At 40.8% G+C, this 15,192-nt stretch overlaps 1 protein-coding gene across 7 annotated transcripts in view; it reads right to left on the reverse strand.

Annotated features, from left to right (window-relative positions):
- Positions 1–15,192, reverse strand: part of LOC145343183 (single-stranded DNA-binding protein 2) — a 406,347-nt gene that overhangs the window by 30,740 nt on the left and 360,415 nt on the right. For all 7 annotated transcript variants that reach the window (XM_080189193.1, XM_080189192.1, XM_080189190.1 and 4 more), the window contains 3 exons: positions 10,385–10,455; positions 8,248–8,326; positions 5,758–5,786 (listed from right to left, as the gene is read on the reverse strand). In XM_080189193.1, the coding sequence (XP_080045319.1) occupies positions 5,758–5,786; positions 8,248–8,326; positions 10,385–10,455 (179 nt within the window). The remainder of the gene's footprint in view (positions 1–5,757; positions 5,787–8,247; positions 8,327–10,384; positions 10,456–15,192) is intronic.

The raw sequence follows: 15,192 nt of genomic DNA on the forward strand, positions 1-15,192 counted from the left end.
TGTCTCTTCTACCCTTCTTGAACAGAGGAACAATCTGGGAAATTACAGACCTGTGAGCCTTACATCAGTGGCGGGGAAATCATTGGAGAAGATTCTTAGGGACAGGATGTATTCACATCTGGAAGAGAATAGGCTCATTAGAGTTAGGTGGCATGATTTTGTGAATGGGAGGTTGTATCTCTGAAACATGATTGAGTTCTTTGACGAAATGACAAGAAAAATTGACCAGGGAAGGGCAGGGGATTTTGTATGCATAGACTTTAGAAAAGCCTTTGATAAGGTTCCTCATGGCAGGCTGATATAGAAGGTGAAGTCACATGGGATTTGGGGTAAGCTGGGAAGATAGATACAAAGTGGCTTGGGCACAGAAAGCAGAGACTCACAGTGAAAGGATACTTTTTTTTTAAACTGGAGGTCTGTGACAAACAGGGTTCACAAACAGGGTTCCACAAGGATCAGCGCTGTGACCTCTGTTGTTTGTAATACATATAAATGATTTTTGGGGAAAACGTAGGTGGTTTGATTAGTAAATTTGCAAATGATACAAAAATTGGGGAGTGGTAGATAGTGAGAAAGATTGTCAGAAGATACAGCAGGATATAAATCGGCTGGAGACCTGGGCCAAAAGAAGGCAGATGGAATTTAACCTGGACAAACGTGAGCTAATGCGATTTGGAAGGTCTACTGCAGAAGGAAAGTATACAGTAAATGGTAGAGCCTTTAGAAATATTAGCATACAGAGGGATCTAGGCGTGCAGATCCACAGTTCCCTGATGGTGCAACTCAGGTGGACAAGGTGGTCAAGAAGGCATGCTGGCCTTCATCAGTCGGGGCATCGCATGTAGGAATTGGCAAATCATGTTGCAGCTGTATAAGACTTTGGTTAGGCCACATTTGGAGTATTATGTACAATTCTGATCTACTAACCTGATCATTAATTTTGGCATTAGATATAAATGGTATTTATAAAAGTTATATCTGAAAACTTCAAGCCCTAAAAATTTACTAAGATTGTAACAGAAGTTGTTCTCATGTCTATTTAATTTTTTTAAATTCATTCGTGGGACATGGGCATTGCTGGCTGGCCAGCATTTGTTGCCAATTCCTAGTTGCCTTCGTTTAGAGGGCAGTTGAGAGTCAATCATATTGTTATGGCTCTGGAGTCACATGTAGGCCAGGCCAGGTAAGGGCAACAGATTTCCTTCCCTAAAGGACATCAGTGAACCAGATGGGTTTTTCAGACAATCAACAATGATTTCATGGTCATCAGTAGATTCTTAATTCCAGAATTTTTTTTGGAATTCAAATTTCACTATCTGCCATGGTGGGATTCGAACATTAGCTCAGTCTCTGGATTAATAGGCTAGCGATTATACCACTAAGCCATCGCTTCCCCTGTTGAGTGCAAAACAATCCATATCTGCAGAAAGCATAGGTTGGGAATGTGTGTGCGTGTGTGGGGAGGGGTTTGTTGTTATCTGTAACTTCACACATACAAAGGCAAATCATTTAGGATTTAGCAATAAAAAACAGAGCAGAAGATCAAATTGATCCTGTTCTTACACTACCACTTTTGAGTAATCCAAAAACATGCGATACAACTTTGGTTTGAAAGTTTAGGGTCCAAAGCTGATCCACATTTTCTGCTGTTTCGTGTATCCCTCCAAAACCCACCAGACACTAGACCATATGAAAGCCCAGAATTAGAAAGATTTGTTCCCCATAGCATAGAGGTTTACAGCATGGAAACAGGCCCTCTGGTCCAACTTGTCTGTGCCACCATTTTTTTTAAACCCCTAAGCTAATCCCAATTGCCCACATTTGGCCCATATCCTTCTATACCCATTTTACCCATGTCATGATCTAAATGCTTTTTAAAGGACAAAATTGTACCCGCCTCTGTGACTACCTCTGGCAGCTTGTTCCAGACACTCACCACTCTGTATGAAAGAATTGCCCCTCTGGACACTTTCATATCTTTCCCCTCTCACCTTAAACCTATGGCCTCTAGTTTTGGACTTCCCTACCTTTGGGAAAAGGTATTGACTATCTAGCTGATCTATGCCCCTCCTTACTTTATAAGGTCACCCTTCAGCCTTCTATGCTCCAGAGAAAAAAGTCCTAATCAATCAAGCTCTCCTTATAACTCAAACCATCAAGTCCCCTTAGAATCTTAGTAAATCTTTTCTGCGCTCTTTCTAGTTTAATAATATCCTTTCTATAATAGGGTGACCAGAGCTGTACACAGTACTCCAAGTGTGGCTGTACCAATATCTTGTACAACTTCAACAAGACGTTCCAACTCCTGGATTCAATGCTCTGACCAATGAAACCAAGCATACTAAAATGCCTTCTTCATCATTCTGTCCACTTGTGACTCCACTTGCAAGGAGCTAAGAACATGTACCCATAGATCTCTTTGTTCTGTACCTCTCCCCGATGCCCTACCATTAACTGAGTAAGTCTGCCCTGGTTCATCACCTTGCATTTGTCTAAATTAAAATCCATCTGCCATTTGTCAGCCCACTGCCCTATTAATCAAGATCCTGTTGCAATCTGAGATATCTTGTTTCATTATCCACTAGCACCAATCTTGCTATCATCTGCAAACTTACTAACCATGCCTCCTATATTCTCATCCAAATCATTAATATAAATGACAAACAACAGTGGACCCAGCACTGATCCCTGAGGCATACCGCTGGCCTTCAATTTGAAAAACAACCCTCTACAACCACCTTCTGTCAAGAAGTGGAGATGCTGGCATTGGACCGGGATAAACACAGTAAGATGTCTCACAACACCAGGTTAAAGTCCAACAGGTTTATTTGGTAACACAAGCCACTAGCTTTTGGAGAGCTGCTCCTTCATTAGCTGAGTGGAAATTTTGTTCTGTTAGTAAGGACCTTCAAATGATGCTATACACTAGATACATCGATGACATTTTCTTTCTTTGAACAATCATTGAAACAACTATATGATGACATCAACAAGTTTTGTCTCACCAGACTCACCATGGACTACTCTCCGGAATCGGCTGCATTCTTGGACACATGTCTCCATCAAGGACGGTCACCTCAGCACTTCACTGTACCGCAAGCCCACAGGTAAACTCACGATGCTCCACTTCTCCAGCTTCCACCCTAAACACGTTAAAGAAGCCATCCCCTATGGACAAGGCCTCCAGATACACAGGATCTGCTCAGATAAGGAGGATCACAACAAACAACTCTAGACACTGAGATGCCCTCATAAGAACAGGATATGGCACTCGACTCATTGACTGACAGTTCCGATGTGCCACAGCAAAAAGACGCACTGACATCCTCAGAAGACAAATAAGGGACAGTGCTGACAGAGTATCCTTCGTCGTCCAGTACGTCTCCAGAGCAGAGAAGCTACGACATCTTCTCTGGAGCCTTCAATGCGTCACTGATGAAGACAAACATCTCGCCAAGGTCATCCCCACACCCCCACTTCTTGCCTTCAAACAACCGCACAACCTCAAACCAACCATTGCCCGCAGCAAACTACCCAGCCTTCAGGAAAACAGTGACCACAACACTACACAACCCTGCCACAGCTACCTCTGCAAGACGTGCCGGATCACTGACACGGATGCCATCATCTCACATGAGAATACCATCCATCAGGTACACAGTACATACACTTGCAACCCAGCCAACGTTGTCTACCTGATTCGCTGCAGGAAAGGAAATCTCGAAGCACGGTACACTGGGGAGACCATGCAGACGCTATGACAATGGATGAATGAACACCACTCCACAATCACCAGGCAAGAGTGTTTTCTTTCTGTTGGGGAACCCTTCAGCGGTCACAGGCATTTGGCCTCTGATCTTCAGGTAAGCATCCTCCAAGGCAGCCTTCGCGACACACAACAACGCAGGGTCATTGAGCAGAGACTGATAGCCAAGTTCCACACATGAAGACAGCCTCAACTGGGATGTCACACTATCCGTAACCTCCACGACTTGCCTGGGCTTGCAAAATCTCACTAACTGTCCTGGCTGGAGACAGTACACATCTCTTTAACCTGTGCTTAACCCTCTCTCCACTCACATTATCTGTATCTTTAAGACTTGATTTCCTGTAAAGACTCGCATTCCAACCATTAGTTTGTAAATTGAGTTTGTGTCTTTATATGTCCTGATTAAGGAGCAGTGCTCTGAAAACTAGTGGCTTATGCTACCAAATAAACTGGACTTTAACCTGGTGTTGTGGGACTTCTTATTCTGTCAAGAAGCCAATTTTGTATCCATTTAGACACCTCACCCTGGATCTCATGAAATTTAATTTTATGCAACAATTTACCATGTGGTACCTTGTCAAAGGCCTTGCTAAAATCCACGTAGACAACATCAACTGCACTGCCTTCGTCTATCTTCTTGATTACCCCTTCAAAAAACTCAATCAAATTTGTGAGACATGATTTTCCACTCACAAAGCCATGCTGACTTCCCTAATCAGTCCCTGCATCTCGAAATGCCTGTAGATCCTATCTCTCAAAATACCTTCCAACAATTTACCCACTACAGATGTGAGGCTCACTGGCCCGTAGTTCCCAGGCTTTTCCCTGCAGCCCTTTTTAAAGGAAGGCACAACATTTGTAACCCTGCAACCTTCAGGAGCCTCACCCATGACTATCGATGATTCAACTGTCTCTGCTAGCTTCCCACAATGTCCTGGGACACAATTCATCAGTTGTTGAGGATTTATATACCTTCATGTGCTTTAAAATTTCCAGCACCTCTTTCTCTGTAATATGTACACTCCTCAAGACATCATTATTTATTTCCCGAAGTTCCCTAACATCCATGATTTTCTCAACAGCAAATACTGATGAGAAATATTTATTTAGGATCTCACCCGTCTCTTGTGGTCTCCTTGTTAATCCTTAAGAGGCCCTACTCTCTCCCTTGTTACTCTTTTGCCCTTTATGTATTTGTAGAAGCTCTTTGAATTTTCCTTTGCCTTATCTGCCAAAACAATCTCACGTCCCCTTTTTGCTTGTGCAATTCTTTCTTGGGGGAGGGAGAGGTTTAATAATGTTACATTGAAAGCACAGAGAAATTGGGTATAAATTGTCTTAAAAAGTATCAGCATCTCCTTCAGAGTACAATGATTGTCACCTATTCCTGCTAAAATGTTACAACTTTATAATTTAGTCAAGCAGCCAAGCTCTGCTCTAATTAAAGAAAGGACCCTTTCAATTGGTCGCAATGGGTCAAAACCCCGTCACTCAATCCAGCCCTTAACATTGATCTGCCCCATTCATTCCTGCATCTCCTTTGAGTGACGGCCTCCCTCACTATCCCCATACATAACCCAGTCCTGTCTCTTTGTATTTCCACCCAGGTGGGGGAGGGCCCTGTCCAAATCTGGTTTAACAAAATACAACAGCCACACTGACTACACTTTACTGCTCCCGCCCAAACCAGCATTTAACATCAAGAACAAAATAATCAGGATAAAAGCCTAGGATAAAAGGATACTAAGGATAAAAGTCTTTGTTATTTTAACAAATTAATAAGGATTGCCCTTTGAACGGAAGGTGGAACTTTTGAGTGGAGTACTGGGGGATTTTCACAATTACTTCATTGCAGTGTTAATGCAAGCTTGCTTGTGACATTAATAAATAAACTTTAAACATGTACCATTTAATGTATTTAATTTTATTTAATGTATACTTTTATGTTAAAAGCTAAAAATGTCTTGCTTATTAAACATGATGTTTACCTTGGAAATGCCATCCATGTCTCCAGAGCCTGAAATTAAAAGACAAACATCCTAATTAGTTTTTGTTCCATCCATCTGAGCTCTACTACTTCCCCGCAGCACTTGATGGTGATCTTTCAGTCAGGTAAAACTGTTAGCTGCAACAGGAAGGACCGAGGAAAATTAATCAGAGTACACCTTTGTGATATTATTAGCTTCATTGTATTTCAGATTCACTGGCCTAATAAATGACACTGGTTTGCAAAAAACAAATATGTGATTTAATTTCAGGTTTCCTTACACCCTCAAGTCTTCAAAAGTTCAATAAAAATTGGATTGCGCTTTACACACAGAAACTATCTTAAAAAGATGAGATTAACATTTCCAGCTTGGTCTTTAACACATATCACTAGAAACTGAACATTCATTCACACATTGGATCCTGTAACTAAATAATTCCTGGTGTCAAATTCATACTGGCCCAAAACTTGCAGTAGAGGCCAAGTGAGCACACTTATTGCAAACCTCAAAATTCTAGCAAATTCTGCAGCATAGATGTCACTTCACCCAACCTAACTTTAAATCCAGAGCCAAGTCCAGAGGAAATCCAAGGTGTCCAGCAACAATATTGTAAGTTAGCATGGTAAGCATTCAAACACATTGAAGCATTTCCATGGGCAGCAAACCAGGAAGTGAATGCACTGCTATCCTTCAGTCTTAGCGAGTTCAACAGTGCATCCTAAAGAAAGACATCAAATCCTTGACAGCATCTCCTAGATTTCAACATTTAACTGCACCTGTGGATTCCAGACGTTGCTGTCAGTTTATCAGAAAAAATGGTGCAAACTCTGCAAGTTTTGCCATAATTGTTATTGAAAAATCTCAGCCAGTATTCATTTTTCCCCTGTCTATCATGACTCACTCTGACGTGGAAGAATGATCTCACCAACGTCCAAAACTGAACTTTATATTTTCATAATAAAAACAAGAGGGAAATATATCTTGCGATTATTGTACAAAGCAGTGCAGTATAGATGAATCACAGATGCACTAAAGGTCTCTCACTGTTTTTGGGCTTTTGTCACATTAAACTCAGGCTTGTGAAAGGAATTGAAGTACAGATTGGTCATGATCCAATTCTGAATGGTGGACTTTGCTGTAATACACTTTGCATAATTCAAGCAAGCAATCTATTGCACTATATTTTAATTTACCTGCCCTCCCATTTTAGTTTGAGTGTGTCCCAGGAAGCGGCATCTACCAATACACCTTCTCCACCAGCTCTGGACATAACTTCTTAGGTGCTATTTACTTCAGTACAATTGCATTCAATGTAACACAACAATCAGTAAGGCAGCAAGCCAAATTCAAGAAATGCAAATAATTTCTGTCCAGTTTCTCCTCCCTTCCTCCAAATGGAATGTCTGATTTCCAGCTGCTTGGTTGATAAAATAGAAACTTCATCCAACTGAGGCAGTGAGTCAGAGTAATAGGTCAAAAATTTGAACTTGCAACTGTTGGCACCCGAATGCTAACATTCTGTACTGGCCCATACTTACCCTTTAATTATAATCAAAAAATAAGGATCAAAAGGAATTAGAATTTAAAATATTCACTAGCAGAGAATGAAGGAAAGGGTGCGGGAAGGAAAAAAAGACTACGCAGAGTTGGATGGTGCTGTGTATTCAGTTCTTGATTAAAGCACTGCTGTTCCATGAAGGATTTTGCACCATGATTCAATCTACTCTTAATACCTTGCTTTAGATACATTCAAAGATACATTGGTAATCCGGATGTACTGTACTGGAGGACATGCTAATCTCAGAGATAAAAAATCATTTTTTGTGGTTAAAATCAAATTCAATTTGAATAACAATGTTATCACAACTGAGACAGGGCAGGAAAATAGTAGAATGCAGGAAGAGTAACCAAGTATTTTCGCATCAACGGACAACATGCAGCTAAGCCTAAGAGGTTGAAAGAAAAGATTTTTCTATTCCTTTGCTGTTAGTAATATTTTTCCTACCATAAACAAATGATTAGTAAATACAATAACTAATAAGATAAAATATATTTGCTGAAGTGTCAGGAGAGAAAATGTAATACATAAAGGGTTTACTTATAAATGCTTAAATTGAGTAGTTTTCTTAATAATTCTTTTTCTTAATCTCATACTCAGATTCAGAGTAAACAAAATTCACCAAGGGGTAAAATGACATTAGGAAATGTTACTCCCAGAGGGTTGATTATAATCAGTGAGCAGCTGCCTTACATCGATGTATCACATTAATACAGAATTAGATATGCCAACTTAAGGTTGTTTGTGTGGATTGGAATCAAGCCTCTCTGATATTGTTGTATACACATCAGGAAGTTTCTGAGGTGCATTCATAATTATCATGAGGTTCACAAGAGAGTTAAAAAGCTACCAATCTGCAGAAATACAACAGAATAGCTAATATGGCAAAGTGAATAAAAATTCATTATATGCTTTATTCATTTTCTTTTTACCTAATGATCCATTCATGTGATGTGGTTCCATTCCACCCATTGCCCCTATTGGACCATCTGAGCCAGGACCCATTGGAAACTACAAGTAAAAAGCACAAATTGAATGCAACTTTTGTCAATGGGACTTTCTACAGATACAACAGGGCACATTCACATGCTGTTCAATTGCTCCAACTTCCTTATTAGTTGCATTAAAGAAAATGTATTTCACAATTTATTGGATACATCAAGCATGAATAATCAATGATAGAGGCAGCAACATGAAAATTTGCATCCACGTTGCATAGCCTTTTCTCTTTGAAGTAAACATTCGAGTTAAAGTGGTCTTTGTCATGCTCTACAGGCTATGATGCTGCCAGTCATTTTGGTCGAATCCTGGCAAAAAAAATTGGAAAAGATTATGGGAGTCAATTTCAGTTCGATAACTATTGTTGGTGAATGCACCACTTCCCAATGATAGTTGCATCACGGTTCCTGGTGGCATCACAACAAGATGCAAATACCTAACTATTACAATAGAAGATCCTTTAGAAGCATTACAAGCACAGCATGCTTTACATCCTTTGGATATCATCAAGCATGATGTAGAGGTGCCAGCGTTGGACTGGGGTAAACACAGTAAGAAGTCTCACAACACCATGTTAAAGTCCAACCAGTTTATTTGATAGTAATCGCACAAGCTTTCGGAAACAGTGTTCCTTCATTGGGTATGTGGAAGGTGTGTGGAACCTTCCACACACCTGACGAAGGAACACCGTTTCTGAAAGCTTGTGGGGTTACTATCAAATAAACTGGCTGGACTTTAACCTGGTGCTGTGAGACTTCTTACTGTATCATCAAGCATGTCAGTGGTCCCTGGCAAACAATACCTGGCAATGACTGTGATTGTAACCTACCTTCTCAAAGTCTAGACCAGAAACGGGGTAAGTGCTGAGTCCTGCTATCTTTTACAAGGAGATTAGTGGTTACTATGCAGCATGGAGTTTGCTGATGTGAATGGCCATCAATGGTCTGTAACTTATCTGTACCTTCTAGCTGGCATGTGTTAACCTGTGGACTGGTTCTACAGAGTGGCACAAAGGAAAGCCCTCCTTGCAAGCCTCAACTTCACCAGCTATAGGATGCAGAATACCAGGCTGTGGTTTTTTTTTGCAGATTCATGCCAGCACCTATGGATCCTTTTGCCTTTACAGCAGCATGCTCATTCAGCCTTGACAAAGGTTGCTGATGCCTTTTATTGCTTCAGATTTCTAATGCATAGTGCCAACCTGGCAGTGCCAACTTGTATCAAGGCCACAACTTGGCCATGGTCCTCTCCCCCAGGGGCTATACACATCAATCCACCCCTCGGGGTATCCCCACAACATGTTCACGTCTTGGTGAACCTGTTCTAAACCGTGCCAAGGTAACTTCATGTTGGTGCAGTTTGAAAAGCTATGATGTGGAGGCATTGGGCTCACAACACCAGCTTAAAGTCCAACAGGTTTATTTGGCACTAGCTTTTGGAGTCTCAGGCTCCTTCATCAGGTGAGTGAGGACTTGTGTGTCCACTTGTAAACACAAGTCTTCACTCACCTGATGAAGGAGCTTGAGATTCTGAAAGCTAGTGCCAAATAAACCTGTTGGACTTTAAGCTGATTTTGTGAGACTTCTTACTGTGCAGTTTGAAAATACAGCGAGGTCTCAATATCTGTGTAATGCATTTAAATCAGATTCATATTGGCAGTGGGTGTGAACTTGATAACGCTGTCAGCAAAAATCGGAAGTCACATCTTCTGGGTTTTACCCGATCTTGAGGCCCCGCCGCCATTCCCGAGGAGGGTGAACGGGGGCTCAAGTTCCTGCGCAATATCTTTATCGAATATTGGTGATGTCATCTAATAAAATTATGAGAGTTTTCTCTTTGAATTGTGAATCATTAAGTTCATTTATGTGTGATTTGCACATGGGATATTGGCTGGTTAAATGTAGTGCAAATCTGAAGAGAACTATTTTATACCTGAAGAGAAAAATCTTTACTAATGTTTAGATCTTGAGTACAAGTTTGCATTTCATATCTTTGTGGTGTACTGAATTGGAAAATTTGTATTAAAATTAACTTGAAATTAAACCAAAGATTAATTCTTGCTTCACTTACGTTAGACCTGCTGGCCCCCGGGGGTACAGCATTCATCATTGTGTACATATTGTCACTGGAGTTTGTTGAATCTGAAATAACCAGAAATACAATATGTTAAAGCTCTTGTTGCAATGTTTCAATGATATCACAGGATGTTTACGCTGGTAGTATACAATTCTACTGTTTTTGTCTGCCTCAGGAATAACGAGAGGAGCAGATGCTCATGAGGTGCTACAGCCTTCATCCATTGTCTTTGTTAATTCTAGATTTCACTATTCTGGTTGGCCTCCTAAAATCCATCCTCCAAGGTCATGACCTCTCTATCATTGTAATCTCCTCCAACCCAACACTCTCAGAGATGACTGTGTTCATCTAATTCTGGCTGCCTGAACATCCCCGATTTCAATCTTGTCCACCCTTGGTGGTCGTGCTGTCAGCTGCCTAGGCCCTAAGCTCTGAAATTTTCACCCTAAACTTTTCAGTCACTTTTTCCTCAATAAGGCTTTTCTTAAGATTGATCTTTTTGACCAAGCTTTGGTCATTTGCCCTAATAACTTCTTGGGCAGGATTTTATGGCTTTGCTCGTCCCAAAATAGTAAAATCCCACCCAAGGTCAACAGACCTTCCCATGCTCCGCCCCTTGCCTGCTCCAATTCCTGTAGCGGGCGGGCCAGTTAAATTCTGGTCCATGTGTCAGCGGGTGTCAAATTTTGTTTCATAAAGCCCCATGAAAGGCCTTGGGATGTATTATTACATTATCGGCGCAATACAAATACAAATTGCTGTCTTTACTAAATGTAGAATAAAAGCAATAAACCCATTCTAAGTACTTCTTTCCATCCTTGCTAAAGTACCAAACAGAGATAAAAAGCTTCACAGAATTCCCACAGTGCAGAAGGAGAACATTGGATCCATCAAGCCTGCGCCAACAACAATCCTACCCAAGCTCTATCCCCATAACCCCATATATTTACTCTACTAGTCTCCCTGACACTAAGGGACCATTTTGCACATCTTTGGACTGTGGGAGGAAATCGAAGCACTCGGAGGAAATCCATCTAGACACAGCGAGAACATGCAGACTCCGCACACGCAGTGACCCAAGCCGGGAACTGAACACAGATCCCTGGAGCTGTGAAGCAGCAGTGCTAATCATTGTGCCACCCATAGCAGGGTGGCACAGTGGTTAGCACTGCTGCCTCACAGCCCTAGTGACCCAGATTCGATTCCCAGCTTGGATCACTATGTGTGTGGAGTTTGCAAATTCTCCCCGTGCCTGCATGGGTTTCCTCCATGCTAATTTGCCTGCATGGGTTTGGCCATGCTAAATTGCCCCTTAATTTGTCAGTATACGTAAGATAGAGTAAATTTGTGGGGTGACGCGATAGGGCCCGAGTGGGACTGTTGTCAGTGCAGACTCAATGGGCCGAATGGCTTCTTTCTGCACTGTTGGGATTCTATGATTTAGCTTCCTTACAAGGTCTTTTTTTATGTGAAATCAAAAATTGAGACAAAGGGTTAAAAAAAAATCCTAATGTTTTGGTTTACTTAAGAAACTGAGGTAGTGGGTGGTAGGGCAGCCATTGGGTGCATTACATACAGGCAAGCAGGGGGGAGGGCTTAGGCCTGCCTTGAGTGCTGGCACCCCAATCTGCCATCAAATGCATTCCTACAGGCAGTGCAACTTCACCCATATCATCAGGAAACTGGAGTTGAAAATCACAGTTGGCCTCCTTTAAGTTTCCTTAACAAAGCTCTTAATGAGTCTAGTTAGCCTCCTGGCTCATGGGGACAGATAGCACTGCTGGCTCAGCAAAAAAAGGCAGGCACATGAAATGGGGTTAGTAAAACAGCACACGAGCTGGTGCCAGTATTTTTGAGTTCCTTCACTTCTGTTCCCAATCTTGGCAGAACCCAAACATTCAGTCATTAAGTCTACTTGAGATGACATGTTTCAGAATATCAGCGTTCAGAAGTTTCCAACTTTAATAATCCTTGATAGCAGCCAATATCTTGTTGTTGTTTCAAATCTTCTGTCTTCTTCTACTTCTTAAGCTGTATTTTCTTCTTTGTCTCCCTCTGTGCTGCTACCCTCAATTTTACCATCACTACCAGATATTCTGCTTTCTCTCTCTTAAGTACACACCCAAAGAGTTGTAGCTGCTTTAAGTGATCATTTGCAAAAGTCATTCTTGTGCCTGCTTTCCTCAAAACTTCCTCACTAGTGTGTGTTGTTCAACTAATCCAAATCATATCTTTCAGTAAGTAGGTTGACAGAAAGTCTTTTATTTATCTTCCATTGTCTGGCTTATATTCCAACATTTACATCCACATAGTAATGTTGACCAGATGTAACATTTTAGTAATATCATTCCGCTTTTTATTGCGATGTTCTTATTTCTAAAAAGGTCTGACATTTTTGTGAACGCCCCTTTTGGAAGTCTTCTTCACGCCTTGATCATTTTTTTCCATCTGATGTCATTAGGCTACTCAGGTAAGATTCTACTTGTGTTATTTCTTAAAATTCCACTGTTATTTTACATCCATTAAATCTATCATCCTTTCAATTCTTAGATGCAGGGCTTTTTTATGGATAGATTAAAATTAATAGCAGAGACATCAAAATACAAGTATTCAACATAAATTGATATACTTCTTTAAATCCATCAAAGTCTCAACTTATTTATTTCACAAACTGTCAAACTACCATATAATTCAAGCACATCTTTCAATGTGTTATTGAAATGTGTTCTACAGGTGGGATTTTCTGCCTCCCTCCATGGTGTGTTTTGGGGCGATGGTGGAGGCCTGTCAATGTATTATTTGCAGCCTTCACTGGGTGTGGTGCTGGGGATGGGGTTACCATTGGCTTGATCTAGAAGATCCTACCTGCAAGAACAGCTGGAGAATTTTAACCTATAACTTTAGTGGTTTGATTCAGAGGCAGTGCAAAAACCAAAATCCTGGAGTTACAGATATTCTCAGTGTCATCAATGCACATTTTTTTGATTAACTTTTCTTTGTACACTAATTCAAATTCTATGAGTATTTAGTACTTATCAATATAGTGCACACTCAGCAGTGCAGCACATTGAAACACAAATACTCAGGATGTAGAGTAAGGTCAGGTTTAAGATCCTCCATGCCAATGCAACCGCAATTAAGTCTGCAGTGAAGACAGTAAGTGGACGCTGGTTATTTCAGTATGTTAGGAAAGGGGAAATTGACCTCCCCCTAGCAAACCTCATGGATTCCATCAATGAGAAAAATGGAAAGCAATGGGTGGGAAAAACACAACAGACACTGTAACTATCACTGACAATTAGAAAACGTTTTTGAGCAGATTAAACAGAGGTGTTTCCACTCACACCATACAAATTTGAGTCAAGTCCAGCCTTCATTAAAGGTATTTGGAAAAACCTGGATCACTTGCCAAGCTTCATCAGTAGCAGATGGACTTTCCTCGAAGCACTTCCAAGTGTAGACAAAGAACACCACAGGGTTGCCTACATATTGAATGCTATTTCATTAGCACTGACTATCCTGACTGGAACACAGTAAAAAGTCTGACAACACCAGGTTTTAGGTGTAAGGATTCGCATTTTAATCAGTAATCTCTAAACTGTCTGTGCTTTATATGCTCTGTCTGAGGCCAGAACTCTCCATTCACCTGACGAAGAGGGTAACCCCTCGAAAGCTTGTGAGAATATTATCAAATAAATAGGTTGGACTAAAACCTGGTGTTGTCAGACTTTTTACTGTGTTTACGCCAGTCCAACGCCGGCATACCCATATCCTGACTGGAGCCATTAAGGCAGTGTCAAAATCCAAAGCCTTTCAATCAAGAATCATGAACATCAGCCCCAAGTTTAACCAGGTGACGTGGGGCATGGGTTGACGCATGTGAGTCCCAGGACATGCCCTCAGGAATCTGGCAAATCTTACAAAAATAAACTCAAAATTAAAATGACGCAACAGGTATGATGTGGCAGATTTACACTGAGATTACCGCGGGCTGCATGATGCCTTTGCCTTGAGGACTGGTGACACAAATACAATGCTATTGTCAATATAAAATAAGCTTTTTGTTACTGTAGAGGTTTTATTAATTACTGAAATAAAGCAGCTGCTAAGTAATTATTAAATCGATAACTGTTTCTTTGTATTAGTAGTTAGTGTAAATGTAGTTCTTCGCTGTTAACTAATGATTCCCTTCCCCTTCATTTAATTCAGTCTATAAAGGGTGTTTGACAGATTGCACTCAAAATGTTCATCTATCTTTCCTCTTTTCACATGATAACGAATGCACAGCGTATTTCCAATATGTTATTTTTAATTTTAAGCCTTTATTGTAACAGTGGGCAGAATTTTTCTAAAACTATACAAGGCACTAGTTAGGCCACACCTGGAATACTGTGAACAGATTTGATCCCACTATCTAAGGGAAGATAGACTGGCAGTGGAGGCAGTTTAAACAAGATTTGTGATCGATCACAGATATGGATGGATTTTCTTATGAGGTCAAGTTGAGTAGGTTGGGACTGTACTTATTGGAGTTTAGAAGAATGAGAGGTAACCTTATTGAGACACATAGGATTTTCAGGGGGGTTTGACAGGGCAGATGCAGAGAGGTTTTTTTCCATTGTGGGAGAGTCTATGACCAGAGGGCATAATCTCAGAGTAAGGGGTTCCCATATTAAGAGATGAGAATGAAATGCTTCTCATAAGGTACTGAATCTGTGGAATTCTTCACTACATAGGGCTGTAAAGGATGGCTCATTATGTTTAAGGCTGAAATGGACAGGTTTTTAATCATTAAGGGAATC

This window comes from Carcharhinus amblyrhynchos, chromosome 5 (assembly GCF_965287045.1).
Source record: "Carcharhinus amblyrhynchos chromosome 5, sCarAmb.v2.hapA, whole genome shotgun sequence".
Classification (NCBI taxonomy): Eukaryota; Metazoa; Chordata; class Chondrichthyes; order Carcharhiniformes; family Carcharhinidae; genus Carcharhinus; species Carcharhinus amblyrhynchos.